This window comes from Lissotriton helveticus, chromosome 7 (assembly GCF_964261635.1).
Source record: "Lissotriton helveticus chromosome 7, aLisHel1.1, whole genome shotgun sequence".
Lineage (NCBI taxonomy): Eukaryota > Metazoa > Chordata > Amphibia > Caudata > Salamandridae > Lissotriton > Lissotriton helveticus.
This window is the reverse complement of record NC_136068.1, coordinates 300,055,414-300,079,096: the sequence shown is the minus strand read 5'-3', so window position 1 is coordinate 300,079,096 and position 23,683 is coordinate 300,055,414. Positions and strand designations below refer to the sequence as shown.

The window sequence follows — 23,683 nt, the reverse complement described above, 5'->3', positions numbered from 1 at the left end:
TTAGTAGAGATGCAATACTTTTAATTGGAGAGTACCAGCACTTTTCAGAAACAAGTAGGAACTCTGGTATAGGGTACCTTCACTTATGTTTTTCCATTTCAAGAACTGTTCAGTGTCCCTGCTGTAATGGACAGTCATTAATATAATACTAAGGTGGTCCGACACAGGAACCTTTTTAAATGATCCCTGTGTGCTAGTAGAACACTTTGAGCTTATTAGGACCCTTTATAATATGGGTCCTACAAATGCACTCCTATTTTAAAAGACAGTTTCCAGTACTAAAAGACCAAATGACAGTTCTGCACAGAGGGCTTATTGCCACATTCTTAATCCCCTCGAAGCGGCTAATGGAACAGAGGTGGAAAACATTCAAGAAGAAATTCCCTTCGGAAGGGAGAACCACTTTACTTTTAATCAGTAGTACTGGGACAATTTTCAGAGTGAATGTGCAGCCATCAATATTACATCACAGAAGTTCCAGGGATTGGGAAAAATCAAAGCATCACACAAAGAATAAATGCGGAGGCGGCTCCTCTGCTATGGCGGAGGAGCATCACCCCCCCTGCTGAGAGACACGCAGCTTAGGGAAACGAGATAACGAATAAAATGATAATAAAATTACTTTATCATTTTATATTTCTTTCAGCTACAGGCCGCTAAGTCTAGGCAGGGCAGTGCTATGATGAGAGCAGGGGGAGGAGTAGTGCACATTTTAAGTGTGCATGACCATTTGGCCAGCTGTCTAAGGCCGGCCAAAGCGCCATGCGCACTTTGATCCCTCTACACCCGAGCTGTGTTGTACATCCTGGTGGAGTAGAGACACCAGCCACTAAGACATGAGCGAGCGTTAAACAAGCCCATTCAGGCCAATCACAGCACTGCTCTCATGCTGCATTACTAGTGTGAGAGCAGTTTCTTGATTCTCATCTAGTAGACTGCGCAGTGTGCAGAGACCAGGCCAGAAGAAACCCAATACGGCGGCCGGCAGGTAAGGGGTTTTTTCTTTTTATTATTTACCCCACACACCTTCCCTCCCAGCCTGCCATTTGTTACGAAGGGGAGCCACTACTGAATAAATGTAGCAAATTAGCCACATCTATTCAGCTGTCGATTGGTAAGGATGTAATATGTGCCCAGTGGTGAATTTTGGAGCACACTCTTGCAAACATATTACTAATGCATAGTGTGGGTGCGTACTGTAATCTACAGGCAGTAGCACATTTTCCATTGAAATGCCAACTAAATTTGCAGACATGAAGTATTCCTGTTAAAACTATGCAGAGTTAAAAGGATATGTGGAAATTGGTTTTCAGAGAGTATTTATCATTTGCAAATCACCCAAAAGAGTGTCTTTAATCATTTTGATCCTTTAACAACAAAACATTCATCACCTTTCAGAATTAAAACTGTGCCTCAATTGTGCTTTCCTTGCTGGAGATATAGTTTGAAATATTTGTACAGTTCATATGAAGGTATTTAAATGTTGTGTGTTAGAACAAATTAACTCCTACTGCCATTCCTTTCACACTGCCTGTACCACATCACGATTGTCAGATAGTTCACTTTAGAAAATCCTCTAACTTTGCAGGCAGAGAAGGAAAAAGAACACACCAGTCTCCATTAAAAAAATATAAGGAGCCATTTGTCAGAAGAGGTATCGTTCATTCATTTTCTGAAATTCTCGCAACCCTACTTCCTGTGCCTATGCATTTAATGGTCCGCCTGCTACATGTATAGAAGACGCAGTATGTCAACCACACCAGCGCTTTGAAGCTGGCCTTCCAAAGGCTAAATTAGATTGCTAGTACCAAACATACACTAAACAATAAGGCTGGCCTCATACCTTCAGATTGTTTTGCATTAACTGCTACAATGTTATTTGAAAAAAATAAAATACAGAACAGTGCGCTAATTGTTGTGGAAGGTGTACGTGTGGCTTAAATAGTGGCAGTTCTGGAAAGGGGTGTAAATTGAAATAAAATGTATTGATTTTAGTCTTTGTGTAACTCTCCTTTGGATTTAGTCTACTACCTTGTCTCTTTTCTCTCACTTCAAGGGATTGCATGTATACCTCTGGGAGTACTTAAACATTTGCACCTTTTATTTTTAAGTAAAGTATTTCAAAACCGTTTGCCCTTGAGGATGGCTGCCATCTGGTACCATAGGTCTTTTTAGTGCAATGTCTCCTTCTTTCCATGGAGACTTCTTTCATAATGCAAAACAATACAGGGCTGCACCTGAGCTGTGATAGCCATCAGAGATATGGACTCCCAGTGGTGAGTGTCACTTTGTTGCTTCAGATGGAGGCATCGAGAAGGGATTCTCCAGGCCAGAAAACCCCAAAACAAGACAAAAAGGCAAAGGAGACTACTAATTTTACTACCTGTTAACCTGCAGGGGGGGGGCTCCCTTTCAGACAAAAATGGGCCCAGAAAGTGTAGGGGAGATTTTTAATTGCGATTCTCATATTACCATGACTAGACAATCTGGATTTCATTAAAGACACAGAGTCTGACATTGTGCATTATTCCTTTAATGCAGTCCAAGCAGCCGCTTACATCACAATATTAAAAGGTTCCAGAATAGAACAATAGCAACGCATGAAAGGCATGAGCCATCAACAATCTGCCTCTTTTAAATGCGGCTCCAAGCAGATAAGTTAATTTTTCTTCATTACCATTGATCATTTGTATCTCTGTTTTGAAGTTCCCTTGTGTGAGGCTTAACTACACCCCCACCCCTACTGCCTCAATACTGATCTCCAATTTACGGAGATCTCCCTACACATCCTTTTCTAGTCCCATCCTTGCGTGACTGACCAGATTAACCTGCCTATTCTTTCAGCTTAATTACTTTTTCTAATGTTTAAAGATATTTAAAGAATTTTAGATGTTTAATCAAACCTTAATATTTAGTTTTTAATTTCCTAAGCGGTCTCTGTCTCCTCCCCTTAACACTCATCGGTCAGACACACTACAGGATTCCCTGGAATGTCCTGTGGGGGGTACTCTACAATTCTTTCTTGGCTCTTCCTCAAATCCTTTTGAATGCGTCAAATACAGAATGCATCCCAATGTGGCTAAGGCCACCTGTTCAATGCACCTTTTGTACAAACATCATCTACCCATGCCAAAAGGTGCATATATTTGACATCAAGTGGACGGAAGTAAAAAGCTTGTTTTAGGGGACTAGCATGGATGACAGCAATAAGCAACTCTTTTAACATTTGCAATCACGTTCTTTAACCTAGTATAAAGCTTCAAATTATTTCAGCTGGGACTAGCTGTGTTTATGTACAAATTGTTGGTCCTAAGAAGCAAATGAGAGTCAGTAGATAAATGATTTAATGTCATCTCCATTAGTAGTCCTCTGTACCCTTCAGTGTCCAATATGAATCCAACAATCACTATTGGATTTGAGTTCCACATTGCAGGTTAGGTGAGGTGTTCTACACGTGTCCTTTTTATACACCTTGTACAACAGCTCGAGGATCGCCTGAACTCTTTTGACAGGTTTAGTACTTTTCATATCCTAAAATGCTGGGTAGACAAGGACATATCTCGAGGCTGTATTACAGACCCAACTGTGGCTATCAAAGTTTGCATTAGTTGCATTACAGCAAGTGGCAATGGAAGTCCTATACATATGCCTAGGTATTAATGAGTATTGTAGGCACTGTGACCCGCTAGCCACTGTTAGAATTGTGGAACGCTATAATAATGTTCCTCAATTTGTAGCCCACAGCTTCTGATGGCTGTTGGAATTACTGCATGGCTTTCTGTCAGGATGTGTAACTCCGCTCCTCTGTGTTACGTGTTGGCTGAAATGTGCAGGGGCTGTCAGTAGACTTAATTATAGCATTTGCAGCAACAATAGCCTCCATTAAAACTCTGTAGTGTTGAGCGTTTGCTGGCTGCACCATGGTTACAGAAAACCAAAGCACTTTATGCAAGGGAAGGTTGAATGACAATTTTAGAAATACAAAAAGCAAAACCTGACTAATCAACAATATGCCCAAAGGCGGACAGTTTGCCCACAGGATGGTAACAGTGCCTGGTTGTTCTTTGTGTTAGTTCATGCTGAGCAGTTCAAACAATGTCAGGTAATTCCTCGCGCAACTACCTAAGTGTCATGCTTTATCCTCTGGCTTTTTCACTCACCGAAAATGGTACTAATGGTGAGCAGGCCTCACCTCGAAGATTCCGGAAGGAAAAAACCTATAAGCGCTCCTTCTCAGGAATGGCACCCAGGATCTGGAACTCACTCCCTCCCGAAACCAGGCTCATATCTTCCACTACACTCTTTAAGAAAGAAGTAAAAGCTATCCTCATGGCCAAATACACTTGAACTGTTATTTCGAACTCTTTAAAGACGCTGCACCGATCTGTACTACGTGCTGCTTATTTGTATTACTTGTCTTATTGATTTACATGATTGGCTTTGCCTCCACCTATTTGTACTGTTAGCTTTACTGACTTACCTGTTTGACTATGCACCCTCATGTACCCCTTCTATGTAAAGCACTCTGATATCTGCAAAGATCTTGTCCGCGCTACATAAAACTTTCAAAATAAATAAATTAAATAAGGAAAACACTTTTAGACTCTCCCATGCGCAGGGAAAAAACCCCAGGGATTCCAGAGTGTGTGATTAAAAATCTCTCGGATATCTCTGAAGCTGATTTATTCCGTGAGTACTAGGGGAATTTTTAAAAGAAAACATTTGGTGCTAAAGGAAAGCTAATACTCTTGCACGTCAGTAGTCAACATGTTTCTGCCAAGTGGACCGCAAACAGGGTCCATGGCATTCATCAGGACTTTGATCACGACTCAGTATGGACACTATCCATACATGCAAATATTTGGAGGGCAAGCCATTTTATAGGTATACAGTTGAGACTGCACTTTGAGGAACAGTAGAAGGTGGTCCCCTGGTGCTACCTCCAAAGGGCATTTTCCCCCTGAGTTAGGGTTTCCCGTCCAAGTGAAAGCATTATCACTTATCATCAGCAAATATTTTAATGTTGTGACTGCCTGATGCATGAGTGGAAGTATAGATAGTCTCCATAGTGTCATACAGCACACAATCTGCCATTAGTGTGGCTTCTCAGCACTTCTGGTAATCCATGAACGGCTTTTCAAAAGGTTCCAAACTCTCAATCACAGACCTGAGTCTAGGTTTGAGATGTGGTGTTGGTAAGGGCGATCTAATGTATCTAAGTTGAGTATCAGATTTAGGAATTTAATTAGAGTCATGGAGTATCCTGTGTGACAAACTTGAGTTGTGGAGTATCTGTCTACCAAACACATACTACAGACGTCGTAGAGTACCCCCCTGTCTGCCAAACTCATGGTACATCCCCTGTATTTAGAGACATGTGAACCGCTATTCTTTTGTTGGCAGAGCCTCCCCTGGTTTCACTAGAAAAACTTTTGATTGATGGTCTGAATTACATTGAGCCATCAGTCAAAGATCCTAAAGTCATCTGCCCTATTTTGGATGGACTTTTTACCTGTTCAGGATCACCACGGAAAGACTGGTGGTGCCAAACTGAAATGCAAAAAATTACCCCCACACACATGAAAAAACTCACAACATGAACATTTATTTTTGTTTTTCATAAATTAACCCTTGCCGGTGAATTTGTTTCTGAAGGATCACAAACATTGCTGAGTGGCCGCACTACACATGCCAGCGGCTCAGCAAACTTTCGGTGCCTTTACCAGATGCACCACAACAGGAGCTCTGAGGAAGGCATAGAGATATTCACCTGCATGTTATGTTAGGTAAATTTATTAGGCGCACAGATGCTCCAGCAAAGGAGCGTCCTGGCGCCCGTCAGGTAGTAAAACAACACAGCCAGATAAAGAAAAAAGAACAGGGCTAAGGGAACAGGAAAGTTTTTACAGCCCGCCGAAAGGAGAACAGATCCTTGAGTGCACGAATCTCAAAAGGGAGGGAATTCCATAATGCAGCAGCTCGCACTTGAAAGGAGCGGCCCCCGGCCCGGCAACGTTTAAACCGGGGGACCACAGCAAGCTGTAGATCAGAAGATCTTAGGGCACGGCCAGGAATATAGCGGGACAGGAGGTTGGCAAGAATTAAAGCAGGGGATCCCTTGATAATTTTGTAGGCAACGCAGAGAGCCTTAAACTGAATTCTGCGGGCAATCGGGAGCCAATGCAGCCTGCACAAGGTGTTAGAGGTAGAGCAGAACCTGGGCAAGCCCACGATCGCTCTTGCTGCTACGTTCTGGACACGCTGCAAGCGAGTGAGTTCCGCCTGATTTACGCCCAATAACAAGGCATTGGCATAGTCAAGGCGTGACATCACGGTGGCCTGGATGACAAGTTGCCTGGTTTTCGCATCAAAGAATTTTAATACGGGTCGAAGACCCCGCAAGATGCCGAAACAGCAGGCAGCCGTACGCTTAGTGTGGCATTCAAAGGAAAGAGATGGATCGAGCCACACCCCAAGGTTTTTCAGTTGGACGACCGGGATTGGTGTAGGGCCTAGGTCCGTTGGCCACCATCTGTCGCCCCAGAGTTCCGTCTGCTTACCAAAGATCATGACCTCCGTCTTACCGGCGTTCAGCTGGAGGCAGTTGGAGGTCATCCAGCTGGCCACCGCCCGAAGTCCCTCCTGGAATCTGGGGGTATCCACCTCCGCATCCCCGCTGATAGTAACCGCTAGCTGGGTGTCATCGGCATAGGACACCATAGTCATGCCCCAACGCCTGACAACCTCAGCCAGCGGTCTCACATACAGATTAAATAATGTGGGACTCAGCGAGGAGCCTTGGGGGACCCCCAGTTCCAAAGGATGGAAGGCAGACTGGTAGGGTGGAATGGCCACGCAGTAAGAACGGTTGGCAAGGAACGATCGGAACCACTGGAGCGCGAGGCCGGTGACACCGGCTTCCTCCAGGCGCTGCAGAAGGATCGGGTGGGCCACGGTGTCAAAGGCGGCGCTAAGATCTAATAGCACCAGCGCCGCCGTTTGGCCCGAGTCCAGCACGGAGCGCAAATGCTCCACCATATAAAGTAGAGCCGTCTCCGTGCTGTGCCCCGCTCGAAAACCATTCTGCGTCCTGTCCAGAATGTCAGCTTGTGAGAGATGATCAGAGAGGACAGAGTTGGCATGCGCTTCCGCCACTTTGGCAGGCCACGGGAGGAGGGAGATCGGGCGGTAGTTCTCTGGTTTGTCGGCATCCAAGGTTGGTTTCTTAAGGATAGGCACGACAACCGCCTGTTTCCACTTCACTGGAACCACACCGGATGCCAGAGAGATGTTAATAAGGGAGCAAACCGGAGGGAGACCAGTAGATGGTAGGTCACTAAACAGCGCCGGGCGAAGCGGATCAGCCGGGGATCCGGACTTAACCTGTTGGGCCAACTTACCAAAGCTCACCGATGTTAATCTCGGGAAGGAGTGTAACACATCCAAGGTAAGAGGCTTAAGGGGGCCAACAGCAGGGGGAGCCGCCATAGGAAAGGTTCTATAGATGGCCTGAACCTTTTCCAAAAAGAATGCAGCCAAAGCCTCACAGTGGGCAATAGAGCCCTGATGAGTCGAAATCACTTTTTTAGAAGTGAGATCTTTCAAGGCTTTAAAGATAGTTTTGGAGGGGTTAGTGCTGGTACGGAATTGTAAGGCGTAAAATGCCGCACGGGTTTTGCATACTGCTCGATGGTAGATTTTTACTGCAGCAGAATACAGAGCTTTTTTATCGCTGGCATAAGCTTTACGCCATACCCGCTCGGCACGCCGGCAGTTGTTTTTAAGTGCCCGCAGGGAATCGTCGTACCAAGGACTAGGGTCCCTAGTCCCACGCTTACACGCGACTAATGGAATAAGGGAGTCAAGGGCCCTATTAACCCACTCGCAAAGACGATCATAGCCCTCATCCACAGTGTCCGTTGCACCAGGTGGGTCGGAGGATAGCAGATAAAAAAAATCCTCAAGTTTTAATTTAGACCAACACCGTCTGGAAATTGAGCGAACCACAGGTTTGCGGAGTGGCTCATGCAAAGGACAATGTATGCAGACCAAGTAATGGTCAGTCCAGGCCAGGGGAGAAGGGGTAAGGACACTGGCTTCTTGTAGGTTAGTAAAGAAAGGGTCAAGAGTGTGACCACCAACATGGGTGGGATGAGAAACCAACCTGATCAACTGGAGCGCCTCCAAGTCTGCAACCGAGCTACGAACTGCCGGTAAGGACAGATTATCATAGTGGAGGTTTAAATCTCCAAGAATAGAGAAATTGGAGCAGCCTACGGCCAAGGTGCTGACAGCATCTGGAAGGGCCTCCCTGAAAGCCGCATCGCTACGATAAATCAAAAGGCCAGTAAAAGCGAAGTTGGGCGTGACTGAGATTTTAAACAGCGCGCTCTCACAGCCAGCGATTTTTTGCCCTTGCCAGATACATGGGTAGCACGACTTGACCGCCAGCGCAAGTCCCCCTCCTCTAGAGACTCGGTTGAGAGTATAAACAGAATATTCAGGCGGAAAAGCCAGATTGATCACAGCCGTGTCAGACTCCTGGAGCCAGGTCTCCGTCACGCAGAAAGCGTCCGGGGATTCCTTACCTAACAGATCAAAAATTTCAAGATGGTGTTTGACCATGGACCTGACATTCAGGTTCCATAGAGTGAAAAGAGGGCGGGGACGGACTGCGGCAGTGTCTACAATATTGCCTAAGCATGTGGTAGGAACAGGAAGTACAAACCTTCCACAGCTGCACGAGAGAGGGCCACAAAGCGGCGCAACCCGAGGAGCATCACAGCTCCTATGGCTACGACCGATGGCAAGAAGGGCATCCCTAGAGTAACAAGGCATAATGCCAGCAGCAATGGTCAACGGAGGGCCGGGCCCTACCACGTCCTACGCGTCCTGACGCGGACGGGCGCAGACGGGCAGGACTCAGGCACGACTCCGGCCACGCGAGGACACGCCCGCTGCCCGAACCCGCTGCGCTAGGAAGGAGCTTCAGATAGGCGTCCCTCGCCGGCACCTGCGCACTGAGCGCACGTAGGGAGTGGCTCCTGCTGATACAGTCAACCCGCTCCAAGATGGCGGCGCCACAACTTCCCCCCTCGGACCCCGGACCCGCCCAAGCGGCGGTGCTCACCGATTAATATGCAGGTAAGAGGGCGATTAAAAACAGGGTGAAACAAACCAGATTAAAAGAAAATACAAAACGGGAACAGTTAAAACAAATATGGAGCAATGCGCAAAGCGCTTCCAGCAGCAATGCGCTACCTGACAGAGAGAGCCTCGACTGGGAACTCGCCTCAAATAGGCGTCCCTCGCCGGCACCTGCGCACTGAGCGCACTTAGGGAGTGGCTCCTGCTGATACAGTCAACCCGCTCCAAGATGGCGGCGCCACAACTTCCCCCCTCGGACCCCGGACCCGCCCAAGCGGCGGTGCTCACCGATTAATATGCAGTTAAGAGGGCGATTAAAAACCGGGTGAAACAAACCAGATTAAAAGAAAATACAAAACGGGAACAGTTAAAACAAATATGGAGCAATGCGCAAAGCGCTTCCAGCAGCAATGCGCTACCTGACAGAGAGAGCCTCGACTGGGAACTCGCCTCAAATAGGCGTCCCTCGCCGGCACCTGCGCACTGAGCGCACGTAGGGAGTGGCTCCTGCTGATACAGTCAACCCGCTCCAAGATGGCGGCGCCACAACTTCCCCCCTCGGACCCCGGACCCGCCCAAGCGGCGGTGCTCACCGATTAATATGCAGGTAAGAGGGCGATTAAAAACAGGGTGAAACAAACCAGATTAAAAGAAAATACAAAACGGGAACAGTTAAAACAAATATGGAGCAATGCGCAAAGCGCTTCCAGCAGCAATGCGCTACCTGACAGAGAGAGCCTCGACTGGGAACTCGCCTCAAATAGGCGTCCCTCGCCGGCACCTGCGCACTGAGCGCACGTAGGGAGTGGCTCCTGCTGATACAGTCAACCCGCTCCAAGATGGCGGCGCCACAACTTCCTCCCTCGGACCCCGGAACCGCCCAAGCGGCGGTGCTCACCGATTAATATGCAGGTAAGAGGGCGATTAAAAACAGGGTGAAACAAACCAGATTAAAAGAAAATACAAAACGGGAACAGTTAAAACAAATATGGAGCAATGCGCAAAGCGCTTCCAGCAGCAATGCGCTACCTGACAGAGGCATGGGAGAGATCTCTAAATATGGTGGTCAGCCTTCCATGAGGGCAGAAAAGGAAATTCTTTTTCTATCACTTAGGGATTGGTCGCTAACCTCTATATAATCACCTAAATTACTTGTAGGCTTGAAGTGTGAGGCAAGTGGATGGTGGCAATTTTGTTTACACATCTTCATGTTCGATACTTTTGCCCACTGCACTGTGAAGGTATAAAAATGTTAAGCATAAATGATACATGAGGCCTTTCCCTCTGGGCTGCTGCACGTTCCCCTTTGGGAAGATTAGCTGGGGCACAGAAATCTCATACGGAAGGGTGAATATACATGACCAATGGTGTGTCTGTAAAGAGGGGCAAACTGACACTACAGGGTGAACCTGCACTTGGCCACAATGAGGGTGAGTGCAGCCCTTGACTGCAACCACTCTGTTGGGAAGCTAAAGGCATATTTCAAAGGCCAGAATACACAGGCACACTCTGGGTGATCTGAGTGCTGGGCACCAAAATGGCTTCCACATTGAAGCCCCTCTTCAGCTTTTTCAGGGTGGCAGGCTGCTACGGAGGCTGATTTTTCTCTATGCAATTATAAAAGCATATATTTGGAAAATTGGTTACACTTTTTAAACATGCATTTTTAACTGTAAGGAATCTCAGCCCCTGTTAAAGGCAACAATTACAAACGAGGGAAATAGGCTAGCACGACACTCCTTCAATCAATAACATTAGCAAAGTGGAGGAACGTTAGATGGTCAACAGAACAGTTGTCATGGTAAGCTTTAGCTCCATAATTTTTAACCAGAGTTGTTTTAACAGAACACTTTTTAAAGAGATTTTAAAAAGCACAGACTGTAGACAGAGCCATAATTGTTCTGACTTCGAGGTCCCCGGCTGAAGTGCATGGATACCAAAGGACCAGACTTTCCAGATCCTGTCAGCATACAGGTACCTAAATCTATGGGTCACAAATTATTTCCACTGGATTGGGGCCTAGGATCACCGGTTCTGTAGTAGGGGATCTCTGTGTATAGTCATAATCTAGTGAATAGTCCCGCCCATGTGCGTGGACCCCGGAGCAATCAAAAATAATCTCTTACAGTGTCAAAAAATGCAGAAAATGCATAGACACTTAAGAGAGAATTTAAAGACAGATAATGCAGCCAAAAAGGCTACACTGTCCAGTACTTCAACTAGAAATTCCACCATAAAATCCACAAAACAGCAAAGCCTGTACAGATTTCCCTTGCTTAACAGCAAAATCCCTCAGGAATGATAGAGAGAAGAACCTGGACAGACAAGCCCCATAGGCTGCCATTATGTGGCTTAATTAGGATACTGTGCCTTTAAGGAACCTTCCAGAACCTTCTCTCAGTATCCCAGAATGCATAGCAGGTCCAACTTAGCCTCAGTTCTTTTTTCCGGCTCCTGCAAGCAGGACCCTGGAGCATTGAGCTCTCCCTTTTCAAGGGTTTTTGTTAGTGTTTTACACTAATTTCGATTTTTGGTACTTTTAAAGTACTTTGGTGACTTTCTTTCTGTGTTTCTGCACTCTTTTTTGTCCATAATGCCTGCATTATTCGACAAATGCCCTGAGTGCTCAAGGAAGAAGGCCAAGTCAGACTCCCATGAGGTCTGTATTCTCTGCCTTCCCTCTTCCCACATTCCTGAGGAGTGTGTGATCTGCAGAAGCTTCTCTGGAAGGACCCTGAAGGAGAGGAAGAAGATCAGGCTTCAGGGACTTGAGGAGAGAAAGTTGAAGGCACGAGGTGGGTCAGGAGGGGCTCCTTCTACCCATGCTGAGGCCTCTGGGGGGCTCCCCAGGGGCAGGAAGACCAGCCCTCGCCCAAGATCTCCGTCTGGGTCAGTTGCGCTGACCACGACGTCGAGGGGACGGTCAACGGCCAGTTCCAGGTCTCCCCAGGGCTCTGGGTCGAGAAAACGTCGCCCGTCGACGTCGAGGAACGTGTTCCGGCCGCCGTCGAAGCCGGTGTCGATATCCTCGTCGTCGCTGTCGGCGTCGAGTGGTCGACATCGGAGGGCACGGCGTCGGCGCTCGCCGTCGAGGCGACACCGCCGTTCGCCGTCGAGGACATCGTCGTCGAGGGGATCCTCGTCGTCGAGGTCGCCGTCGAGACGGAAGGCGCCTCCGGCGCCGAAGAGGTCGACGTCGAAGCATTCCAAAAGACCGACGTCGAGACGGTCAAGGAGATCGACGTCGAGAAGGTCAGAGAGGTCGACGTCGAGAAGGTCCAAAGGGTCGACGTCGAAGCGATCCAAGAAGTCGACGTCGAGGCCGGCGAAGAGGTCGAGGTCGCCGTCGAGGCACCATCGCCCGTCGTCGAGGTTTCGTGGCTCGTCGATCTGGTCGGGGTCGACGTCGAGACGGAGACACGGTTCGACGTCGAGAAGTGTGATTCGGTCGACGCCGAAGGACCGTTCGACGTCGAGGGGACATCGGTCGTCGTCTGGGCACCGGTCTTCAGCGTCTAGAGGTCCTAAGGACAGGCCCAGGACTGTGGGGGGCTCCCCACGCTCCGGAAGAGATGGTGGCTCGCAGGGAACGGCGCATTCCGGGGTGGATACTCCGATGAAGCCTTCTACACCTCCTTCGCGGCCTGCTGTGCCGAAGGGTCCGCCTCCGAAGGCCCCGACCCCACCTCCGAAGCCGGCTCCGCAGACCCCGCGTCCGGTTGCTCCTCCACCCCCGGTCCCGCCGAGGGCGGTGTCGATGCCTAAGTTTCCGACGCCTCCGAAGAAGACTCCTAAGAAGCCTAGGACTCCTGACCCTGGGAGGCCGAAGGAGCGTCCGAGGCCCAAGAGGTCGAGGTCTCGCTCGGGGAGACGGGACAGATCGAGGAGTGGGCATGGATCTTCCTCACGATCCAGGCGTCACCACAAGAGACGTCGGTCCAGGTCACGTTCTCCCTCTGGGACCCGTTCCTACTCGCCCACGCTGTCCGATTCGCCGGAGACTAGGGTGTCTCCGATAGACGATATAAGCTCATTTCAGGAGGTTCTCCTGCGTGGAGCGGCGAAGTTGGGCATCGAGGTTGAAGCACCTACGGCTTCTACCTCGGTGATATTTGAGACATTACACAAAAGGCACTTGTCTCGCCCCCTGTTACCTCTGGTGCCGGGGCTCCTTGAGCCCGCCGAACAGCTATTCCTGACGCCGGCAACGGTGAAGTCTGTACCTTCCAGGATCCTCAAAAAGTACAGGGCTCCGGACTCAGACCCAGCCTTCTTGAGGAAGGACCCGGTACCGGATTCGGTCATCGTGACTGCTGCACGAAAGCTTCATGCCACCTCCCCTGCGTCCACGGTGCCTCCGGACAAGGAGAGCCGCTGGATCGATTCTGCTGGTCGTAAGGCGTGTGGGACATCCGCCTCGTCAATGAAGGCCGCCAGTGACTCGGCTTTGCTGGGACGTTACGACCGGTCCCTGTGGGACTCGATGGAGCAGTTCGCAGACCTTGTCCCTCGAGACCGCAAGGAGGACTTTGTGGAGATCGTCCAGGAGGGGATGCTGGTCTCTAATCAGGCCATCGGCGCCGCAGCGGACATATCATTGCTGTCCGCGCACGGATATTGCCACGGGATTCACCAGAGACGCCACGCTTGGCTCAGGTTGACGTCATTGAAACCGGAAGCACAGCAACGCGTGGCGAATCTCCCGTTTTCCGGAGATACCCTCTTCGGGAAACACGCGGATGATGAGATGGCCAGGATGAAGGCCGAGGCGGAGACCCTGACGGCAGTGGGCTTGGAGAAGCCCAAGGAAAAGAAACCCTTCCGACAGTACCAACGTCGGTTTGGGTCGCAGGGTCGTGGAAGGGGGCAGTCTGCTGGACAACATCAACAGCAGCAGCAGCAGCAGCAGTACAGGCGGCCCTTCCAGAAGCGACAGGGTGGTAGAGGTCGTCAACAGTCCTCTACCACGACCAAGGGCCCGGCCGGGTCCCGTCCCTGAGCTGTTACTTCCCCCTCGTCCGTTACCCGCTCCGGTGGGGGGAAGCGTTCAATTTTTTCTGGCAGAGTGGAGAAAAATTACTCAGGACAAGTGGGTGCTGAATATTGTTTGCAATGGATACAGTCTACGTTTCACCAGCCCTCCTCCATCGATTCCTCCCGTCAGCTCGCAGTATCAACTGCGCGAGCTTCAGACGGAGGCGGACGTTCTGCTAAGGAAAAGGGCGATCGAAGACGTACCTCTGTCTCAAAGAGGAAGAGGTCTGTACTCTCGGTTCTTTCTTGTCCGCAAGAAGGACAGAAACGAGTTCAGGCCCATTCTGGATTTGCGACAGGCAAACAAGTGGATTCGCAGAGAAAAGTTTCGCATGCTGTCGTTGCATCAGATCTACCCTCAGCTGCAACGAGGAGACTGGATGTGTGCCATAGATCTACAGGACGCATACTTCCACGTGCCCATTGCATGCAAACACAGGAAATTTCTGCGCTTTCAAGTCGGCACCAATCACTATCAATACACGGTGCTACCCTTCGGACTGAAGTCTGCACCCAGGACATTCTCAAAATGTATGGCAGTGGTAGCGGCACACCTGAGGAAGAACAAGGTGTTTGTCTACCCGTACCTGGACGATTGGTTGATCAAAGCCTCCTCCTTCTCGGAAGCTCAAGCACACTTCCAGAAGACGTGCGTTCTCTTGAACAAGCTGGGGTTGCACATCAACATGTCCAAGTCGGTCCCGATTCCGGTACAGTGCATCCAGTACTTGGGGGCCTCCATCAATACGCTGTCAGCAAGCGTGTCTCCTTCGGAAGAGCGACGTTTATCACTCGTTCGGAAGGCTCAGGCTCTCATGAAAACTCCGTCTACGACTGTGAGGACGGTGTCTTCTCTACTGGGATCGATGGCCTCTTGCATTTTTCTCACTCCTCACGCACGGCTACAGATGAGACCTCTGCAGGAGTGCTTGGAGGATCAGTGGGACCAGAGGAGAGGTTCTTGGGACGACAGGATACGACTGTCTCTACATGCTCTTCACTCTCTAAAGTGGTGGTGCTCGAAGGAGAATCTCCTCAGAGGCGTTCCCTTCCACAAGGACATTCCCACACAGACCATCGTGACGGATGCGTCTCTCCAGGGTTGGGGGGCGCATTCCGGAGACCTGCAAATTCAAGGGACGTGGTCCCCGACGGAGTCCACGTACCACATCAATTTCCTGGAACTGAGAGCTGTTCACTTGGCACTGAAGGCCTTTCATCCGTCCTTTCAGACCAACTCTCTGCTTGTTCAGACGGACAACACGACAACGATGTATTACCTCAACAAGCAGGGGGGCTCGAGATCGCGCACTCTGTCGCAGGAGGCGCAGGCGATCTGGCACTGGCTTCTGGCTCGAGGACTGTCGATAACGGCCACCCATCTGCCAGGTGTGCAGAATGTTCAGGCAGACGAACTGAGCAGAATCGTGCAGGAAAACTACGAATGGGTCATAAACGACGAAGTACTAGGAGAAGTCTTCGCAAGGTGGGGAACTCCAGACGTAGATCTGTTTGCCACCGCCGAAAACAGCAAATGCCGAGGCTTCGCCTCCAGGTACTACCAGACGGGGACGCTGGGGAACGCGTTATGGATCAACTGGTCGAACAGCTTTCTGTACGCTTTTCCACCAATTCCCCTGATTCCGGCGGTTCTCATCAAGCTGTCTCAATCCAGGGCGAGAATGATTCTGATTGCCCCGGAATGGCCCAGACAGTGGTGGTTCACGGACCTGCTTCACCGATCTCTCCTTCCTCACATGAAGCTGCCGTGCAGGCCGGACCTTCTCACGAAGTTCGGGGGGCGGATGGTGCACCCCAACCTCTCGTCTTTGAGTTTGGCGGCATGGCTCCTGAAATAGTGCAATATGGCCATCTGAATCTCCCAGAGGATTGTATGGACATACTGAAGGAGGCTAAGCGACCTTCCACTAGGACTTCCTATGCTTACAAGTGGAAGAGGTTTTGCATCTGGTGCAAGTCTAAGAACTATGACCCTACGTCATGCAAGGAAGATGTCATCCTTCCATATCTGCTTCATCTGGCGCAGTCGGGCCTTAATGTCCATTCCATTAAGGTTCATCTGGCTGCTTTGACTGCCTACAGGAAAGGCCCTTCACAGACTTCCTTTTTCCAGATCCCTGTGATCAAAGATTTTTTGGAAGGCTTGAAGAAAGTGTTCCCTCCTGTCAGGCTTCCTTCGCCTTCGTGGGACTTGAATGTGGTGCTGTCCAGATTGATGAAGGAGCCTTTTGAACCCATTCATAAGGCTTCGTTGCAGCACCTGTCCTGGAAGGCGGCGTTCCTCGTGGCCATTACATCGGCCCGCAGGGTGAGTGAGATTCAGGCATTGTGTTGCCAAGAACCTTATACTGTATTTCATAATGCTAAAGTTGTTATGCGTACTCACCCTAAGTTACTTCCCAAGGTTGTTTCTGATTTTCATATCAATCAGACTATCACTTTGCCTACGTTCTTTCAGAATCCTTCATCTCCGGCGGAAAGGTCTTTACATTCCCTGGATGTGCGGAGGGTGCTGAAGTTTTATCTTGATAAGACTAAAGATATTCGTAGGTCAGACCAATTGTTCATCAATTATGGCTCAGTCAGGACGGGTCTTGCTACCTCTAAACAGTCCATCTCTAGGTGGATTGTGTCCTGCATTCAGTTGTGTTACTGCAAAGCTAATAAGACCTTAGGGGGCAAACCTAAGGCTCATTCCACCAGGGGCAAGGCTGCTACGACAGCTATGCTCCGTAATGTTCCCATTGCAGAGATCTGCAAGGCGGCCACTTGGAAGTCGGTCCATACCTTTGCTAAGCATTACTGTCTGGACACTGATGCCAGGGCAGACGCTCAGGTTGGGCAGGCTTCGCTGCGGAATCTGTTCGCACAGTAGTGGCGTTATTTTATTCTCCACCGCCGCTTGGTGTGGGGATGGGCTTGCCATTCTATTCACTAGATTATGACTATACACAGAGATCCCCTACTACAGAAGGAGTAGTTTCTGTCCTGTAACTCCAGTTCTGTAGTAGGGGTATCTCTGTTATAGTCATAAGCGCCCTCCCGCCTCCCCTGTGGAGTGTTGTTCATGATCATAATGCTACAGGTCTGGCGTTTTCTGCGCCTTCAAAAAGAACTGAGGCTAAGTTGGACCTGCTATGCATTCTGGGATACTGAGAGAAGGTTCTGGAAGGTTCCTTAAAGGCACAGTATCCTAATTAAGCCACATAATGGCAGCCTATGGGGCTTGTCTGTCCAGGTTCTTCTCTCTATCATTCCTGAGGGATTTTGCTGTTAAGCAAGGGAAATCTGTACAGGCTTTGCTGTTTTGTGGATTTTATGGTGGAATTTCTAGTTGAAGTACTGGACAGTGTAGCTTTTTGGCTGCATTATCTGTCTTTAAATTCTCTCTTAAGTGTCTATGCATTTTCTGCATTTTTTGACACTGTAAGAGATTATTTTTGATTGCTCCGGGGTCCACGCGCATGGGCGGGACTATTCACTAGATTATGACTATAACAGAGATACCCCTACTACAGAACTGGAGTTACAGGACAGAAACTACCCCTTACAATTCCGTATTTTTTCCCCTTTCAATGGGAAATACCAAGCTCAAATGTGCCCTAGTTGACCAACTGCTTGACGCTCCAGGACACCTGTAATCAGCCCTATGTGACTGAAATAGATACAGTAAGGAGGTGTCGTTTAAATTGCACATTAATCGATTTACAACATAGTGAAACCCCCTCCCCTAAATGTAACTTATGGGTCACCAATCCTACTGTAATAAAAATTCTCTAATGTATCTGTTCTTTCCAGTTTTTCTGTACGGAAGCCCACTTGTCTATCCACAGCTCTCAATCCTGGAACTCTACTGGGTGCACTAAGTTCAATAGAACCTCATAGGACGCCTACAATCAAGATGGCTATGAATGTTTAGCCAGTAGATCTTTTGGCGTTAGGTGCATCCTGTCACTATGTGCCCAAGGCGAAACTGTTAACAAATAAATGCACACATGGATGATATATATGAAAGAGGTGCACTTGCTCTACAGCCCTGCTACCTACACTATGCTATGCCACATCAGAAAAGAATTACTGAAACTCAGGTTTCCACACAAAAAGCAGCCCCCATCATTTGTTTACTAAATAGAAAGAAGCGATGACCTTCATCGACCTGTATAGAGCCAAAAGTATTTACAGTATTTCTGCTCTCCATGGCGCACATTAGCAGGACATCTTGGTTTGAATTTGGACCACGGTGTCAAAGGGCAGAAGAAGTGGTGTATCGCAGTAGGGGATGCACCAAAGAATGGGAAAAAATATGGAACCCATGGCAGGTATATCGGGGAATGAACTTTGATGGAGGACAGTCTCAAGGTTTGGGTTAAAGTTCGCAGTTAAGGTGAGAGGTGCAAATGAAGAGTGTCCCTTTTGTTTGTATGAGTATTTTGATTTCAAATGATTTGTCTGTTCTGATCTGTAATGACGAGAATCGACCTTCCGATGACAATGCACTGCGATCTATCTCTGCAACTGCTATGTATTGTTCACTCTGGTATTAAGTGAGGAGCATGTTTAATAAAAAGATTTTTTTTAAAAATAAAATAAGGACCACACACTTACCTTCTGGCTGTCCGAGTCGCAGAAAGTGAGGCCGAAGTAGTCCTTTTCCAGCAGGTTCATGTGTTCGCAGACTGTGTCAAACAGAGCCTGCCCCTTGGCGTGTTTCTGGAAGGAAGAAACCAAGTAAACGGATTAGGTACTGTTTAATTCCACACAGTCTAGTTTTCAGAATGATAGTAAGATGTGAAAGAACACTTCCCAATATAAATAGCTATTTACTGTAAAATTCCTCATCCTGGACATCAATAAAAGCAGGGCTCTGGAGTTTTCCTGGCCCATGCGTGAAAAAGCTCACGCAGGCCGGGTTTTTTTTGCATTCCAAGAATTGTGGTCCTTATTTAGGGATAAACAGGACACCAAGTTCCAAAGTACAAAGAAAATCTAGGGTTGGATGAGTTACTCAGACATGGACCTGGGAAATATAAAAACGCTGAAAAACTATTGAAAGATCCTCACTTTTAGGTCTGAGGAGAACGAGCTTTAGCTTTTTCAGGCAACATTAGTTTAAGACACTCACTTATTGACTCACAGGGATGACACTATGTCACATCACAAGAATTCCTGAATGGCAGCCTTTCATATACCATGACGTTATTTTAAAAAGTCCCCTACCCTGTCTTGTGGATGACTTGCTGGGTGTCTGACTGCCCTAAGCACAATACACTTCTCACGAAAATCCAGTAAGACATCCCAGACCTACAGGATTTATTTATTAACCTACACTGCTTTTTTAGAAGCTTGTTTCTTAAACAAATTGCCGAAATGTGTCAGTTTCTGAATCTTTGAAGCTTTCGGTAATTGGTTCAATCATGCTGTTTAATCGTTTTCATGGAAAACTGTTTGTACTGTGCTGGGAAGGATGATCTAAGACATAGCAGCATTGACAGAGGGTGCCCTCCTTTTTGTATACCATTCCAGTGGATTCCCAAAATCAAGAACTCCAATGACCAGCACCAAGCAAGTAGACATTGTTAGGCTACAAAAAGAGAAGACCAGAAGACTACATTTTGCTTCTACTTACTAAGGTTGTGAAATACTAATGGTGTGAATTAGCATCCTGGAGCAGATCTAGCCATCACTATCACTCCATCGATTGATGTAGGGACACAATGTCTGGCTCTTCAAGAAACACCCTGTACACAAGATGCCACATCTCCTTCGTTCAAAGCACCAGGCATCGCTTCAAGAAAGACTTTTCTATCTGTACCCCAGTTAAGATTTGTTCCTTCCCCAACCACGTGCAGTGCTGCGTTGCCTTAGAACTAAAATTGTATAATCCAAGTATCCTCACATACATACACACATTCATACATATATACACATACAGGTGACCCTGAGGAACCAGAATTCGATCTGGGCCTAGTAAAGCATGTAGTTAGCATTAGTAATTAGCGTAGTGTAGCTAATCTGCAAATATAATGCTTCAAACACTTATATGTTGACACACGTAATAGTTTCAGGACTCACATGCACTTCATTACATGTTATTTTAGTTAACACGTGTAACACCGATTGACCCGACCAGCGCCATTTTGTATTTTCGTCTGCCTCCAGCATTCAGCACTAACACGACCCTTTTCGCTTTCAAGCTTGAGATGTATTCCCCTGTGAAATAGTACAACTGTAGCAACCTGCTGTCTCTGCATGTTAGGCCTGTCAAGGTTATAGATGGGGGTAGGTTGGGCAAGCACATTCCAAAGGAGAGCTGTTAGGGCTCTCTCGGAGTTAGCAGAAGGGAGTCACCCTCCTGACCTTGCTATAACAAGCTGAGCTCTATCTGAGGGGTTTTGTGTTCCATATATGGTCTTTCCTTTGCACCAACCTGTACCATCCTGTATTTTTCCATCTTAGGTAACGGTTTCGAAATGTAACAGTATATATGTGATGCATTAACAATGTGCCAGCCGTCTTCTTGGCGTACCTCGTGGGGTTAGATCGCAAGGAGCTCCTCTGGCAGAGTTTGTTTGTTGTAATAAATGATTGGACCTTCTACGCTGCCAACTGACTGATTATTGGTAATTTGGTACAGGGGCTATTTGTAAGTATAGCTTTATTTGGGTGGTAAATATTATTTGGTACTTCAGTTGGCGACTCCGCCGGGACTCCGCGTTGGGGTCGTCCCCCTGTAATCAGGAAGACGGGACATTGGAAAGGGTGATCTTGACCGGGGGAGTAAGGATCGGCCGAAGGATTGGGGTCCGCTCCGCTCTCCCGATTATTTACCAGGGGGTCCGTGGAATATGGCGAGAAAGAAGCGGTGGCGGATCAGGCTGCTAAGTGGATGCGGAACTATATTTACACGGTAGCTGACTTGTGGAGTACCATAAAAGACCTCGAGCCAGTCATGCAGCAACATGCATTATATCAAATGGCCTGCTATCTTATCGAGGCCTGGGAGCTATGCTTCCACGATGGGATGGCAGCCCAGATAGTGCACAACATTCGAGATTGGACTCATAAATTTAACATGGACCCAGAGGAGGTGTACAAGAATGTCAGCACCTTGGTAAAATATCGCGGTAGGACTTCCCAGCATCCCATGAGAGAAGTACACCCTATTTATCATCCCGAAATCCCTGAACTACGCGATAACGCTAACCAAGTCCTAAGAGCTTGGGTAGACGCTCGTTTTCAGGAGCAATGGGTGTACACTCCGTAGAAAAGAAGTGAGGTTCTTGCCCTTAAATCACAATTGCCTGACCCCCGGAAGAATCCCACTGCTTACTACAAAGAGCTGACCGAGGCCGCAGCCTCGGCTGCAATGACTTTGGCAGATATTGGATTATTTTTCGGATTATTGGTACCGGTCGATATATGGCGGCAAGTGCATGACACTGACCAAGCTGCCGAGTTAGGGGGGACTTGGACTGAATTGAAAGACAGGGACCGAGACCGTAAACCCGGTGATAAACCTAGGAATGAAATAACGACTTTGCCGGCTAAAATTATAGCTTACATGCATACCCTGATTCCCCCACGAAAAGTTGACTGGGATAAATTGACCGCCTGTAGACAGAAGAAGGATGAGAGTGTTTCCGGCTTCTTCACCCGGTTTGAGGGAGTTTTCATCGATTTTAGTGGCCAGGATTTAGCAACAGAAGGCGGGGTCCGGTTTTTTGTGAATAGGTTTGTAACTAATTTGGCCCCCGAAATTTCTACGCGATTGCAGGCCGCTGAGAGTACTTGGACTACCTCTACCCCTTCCGTGATACTAAGCATGGCACAATATTATGAACATAGGGAGAATGAAAGTAAGGACAAGGTGGAGAAAAAGGCTAAGGACCTTAAGACTCGAGTATTGTTGCAACAAGTCGTTCGAGGATAGGGAGGGGGGAGAGGAGCTCGAGGGCCGGCATCCAGAGGGGAGGGGGCAGGCCGAGGCGCAGGCAGAGGCACAGGCGCTGACGCGAGCCAGCCGTTAGGGATAAATCAATGTGCTTACTGTAAACAGGAATGACACTGGAAAGCTCAGTGTCGTTACTGCTCGCCCAGAACGGAGCGGTACAGGGACGATGTCAGGGACGGAGTGGTCCAGACCGAAGTGATATGCGTAGGGAAGAGGCGGTTCAAGGCAAGTCTGAGCGGAACCATTTTGACAACCCCCAGAGCAGACAATACTACAATGAGGATTATGCATTTTGTGAACAGGACAGATACGATCACCCATAGGATAGCCAGGGACAGAGTAGGGGCCAGGTGTCAATCCCAGTCAATCAGCAAGGACCCTATGTGAAGGGGGAGTTAATGGGGACTTCTGAGAATTGTTTAATTGACACAGGAGCAATGAACAGTTGAATTGCTCGACCATTGGTTCCAGGGGCGGCTCTGTCCGGGCAAAATAACGTATCTGTGGGATTTTCGGGAGTCTCAGTAGTGAGCCCCATCTCTAAACCTCTCCCCTTCACGATCGGCCCTGACACTATTGATACACCATTCTTGCTGACTTCTCATTGTGGGGAGAATTTATTGGGTTTGGATATGTTGAAAAAATTGAATGCGAAAATGTATTGCTCCCCGGATGGTGTCTATTTGACTATACAGCCCTATGCTGACAGCGTGAAACAATGTTTTGCTAAAAATGAGCCTCTCCCGCCTGAACTTGATACAGTCCCAGCCACGTTGTGGGCAACAGGGGATGCGGATATCGGGAAGTTAGACATCCCACCCGTCCATATCACGTTGAAGAAAGGTGCGAAATTACCTCGTACACCCCAGTACAAAATTTCACCGACGGGCGAACGAGCCTTGCTCTCGATCATCCAGGACTTAATTGATAAAGGGGTGGTTGAGGAAACAGCTGCAAATGTTTGTAACAGTCCGATCCTCCCGATTTTGAAAAAATCCCCGGAGTCAGGATCACTGTTCCCTCCAAGCTGCGCGGATGAGCGGGCGCGCACATCTATCGCCTGGAACGCGCATTATAAATTACAACGCGCGCACTGGCAACTGAGGACCTTCGCGCCGCCGCTTTTAAAATGCGTGCGGCGCGAAAACGGTAAGATGATGTCCCTTTTTGTAAGTAATCTTGTTAATTGCGCGCCCGTCAAGCGCTGCGATTAACATGATTAGTTTAACAACGGCTCCCAATCAGCCCCCCAGTTGTGCTTTATTAACAAATGAAAGGCAGCATGTCTACAACCACGTCGTGCTTGTAGACTTGCTGCCTTTCATTTGTGAAAGGCAGACAAAGCAAGCAGGGGACAGAGAACCGGAACGGGTGTATCGAAGCCGAGGGTTGTTAGGGTGAAAGCGTGAAAAAGTGCCGAGGGTTGTTAGGGTGAAAGCGTGAAAAAGTGCAGAGGGTTGTTAGGGTGATAGCAAGAAAAAGTGAAAGAGGACATGCTCTATCCCCACAGCATTAACAAGTGAACATGAA

The 23,683-nt window shown here is 48.3% G+C and overlaps 1 protein-coding gene across 8 annotated transcripts in view; it reads right to left on the bottom strand.

The window, feature by feature from the left end:
- The window catches only part of EPB41L1 (erythrocyte membrane protein band 4.1 like 1), a 574,086-nt gene that overhangs the window by 172,552 nt on the left and 377,851 nt on the right, over window positions 1-23,683 (bottom strand). For all 8 annotated transcript variants that reach the window (XM_078652088.1, XM_078652086.1, XM_078652087.1 and 5 more), the window contains one exon: window positions 18,808-18,912. In XM_078652088.1, the coding sequence (XP_078508214.1) occupies window positions 18,808-18,912 (105 nt within the window). The remainder of the gene's footprint in view (window positions 1-18,807; window positions 18,913-23,683) is intronic.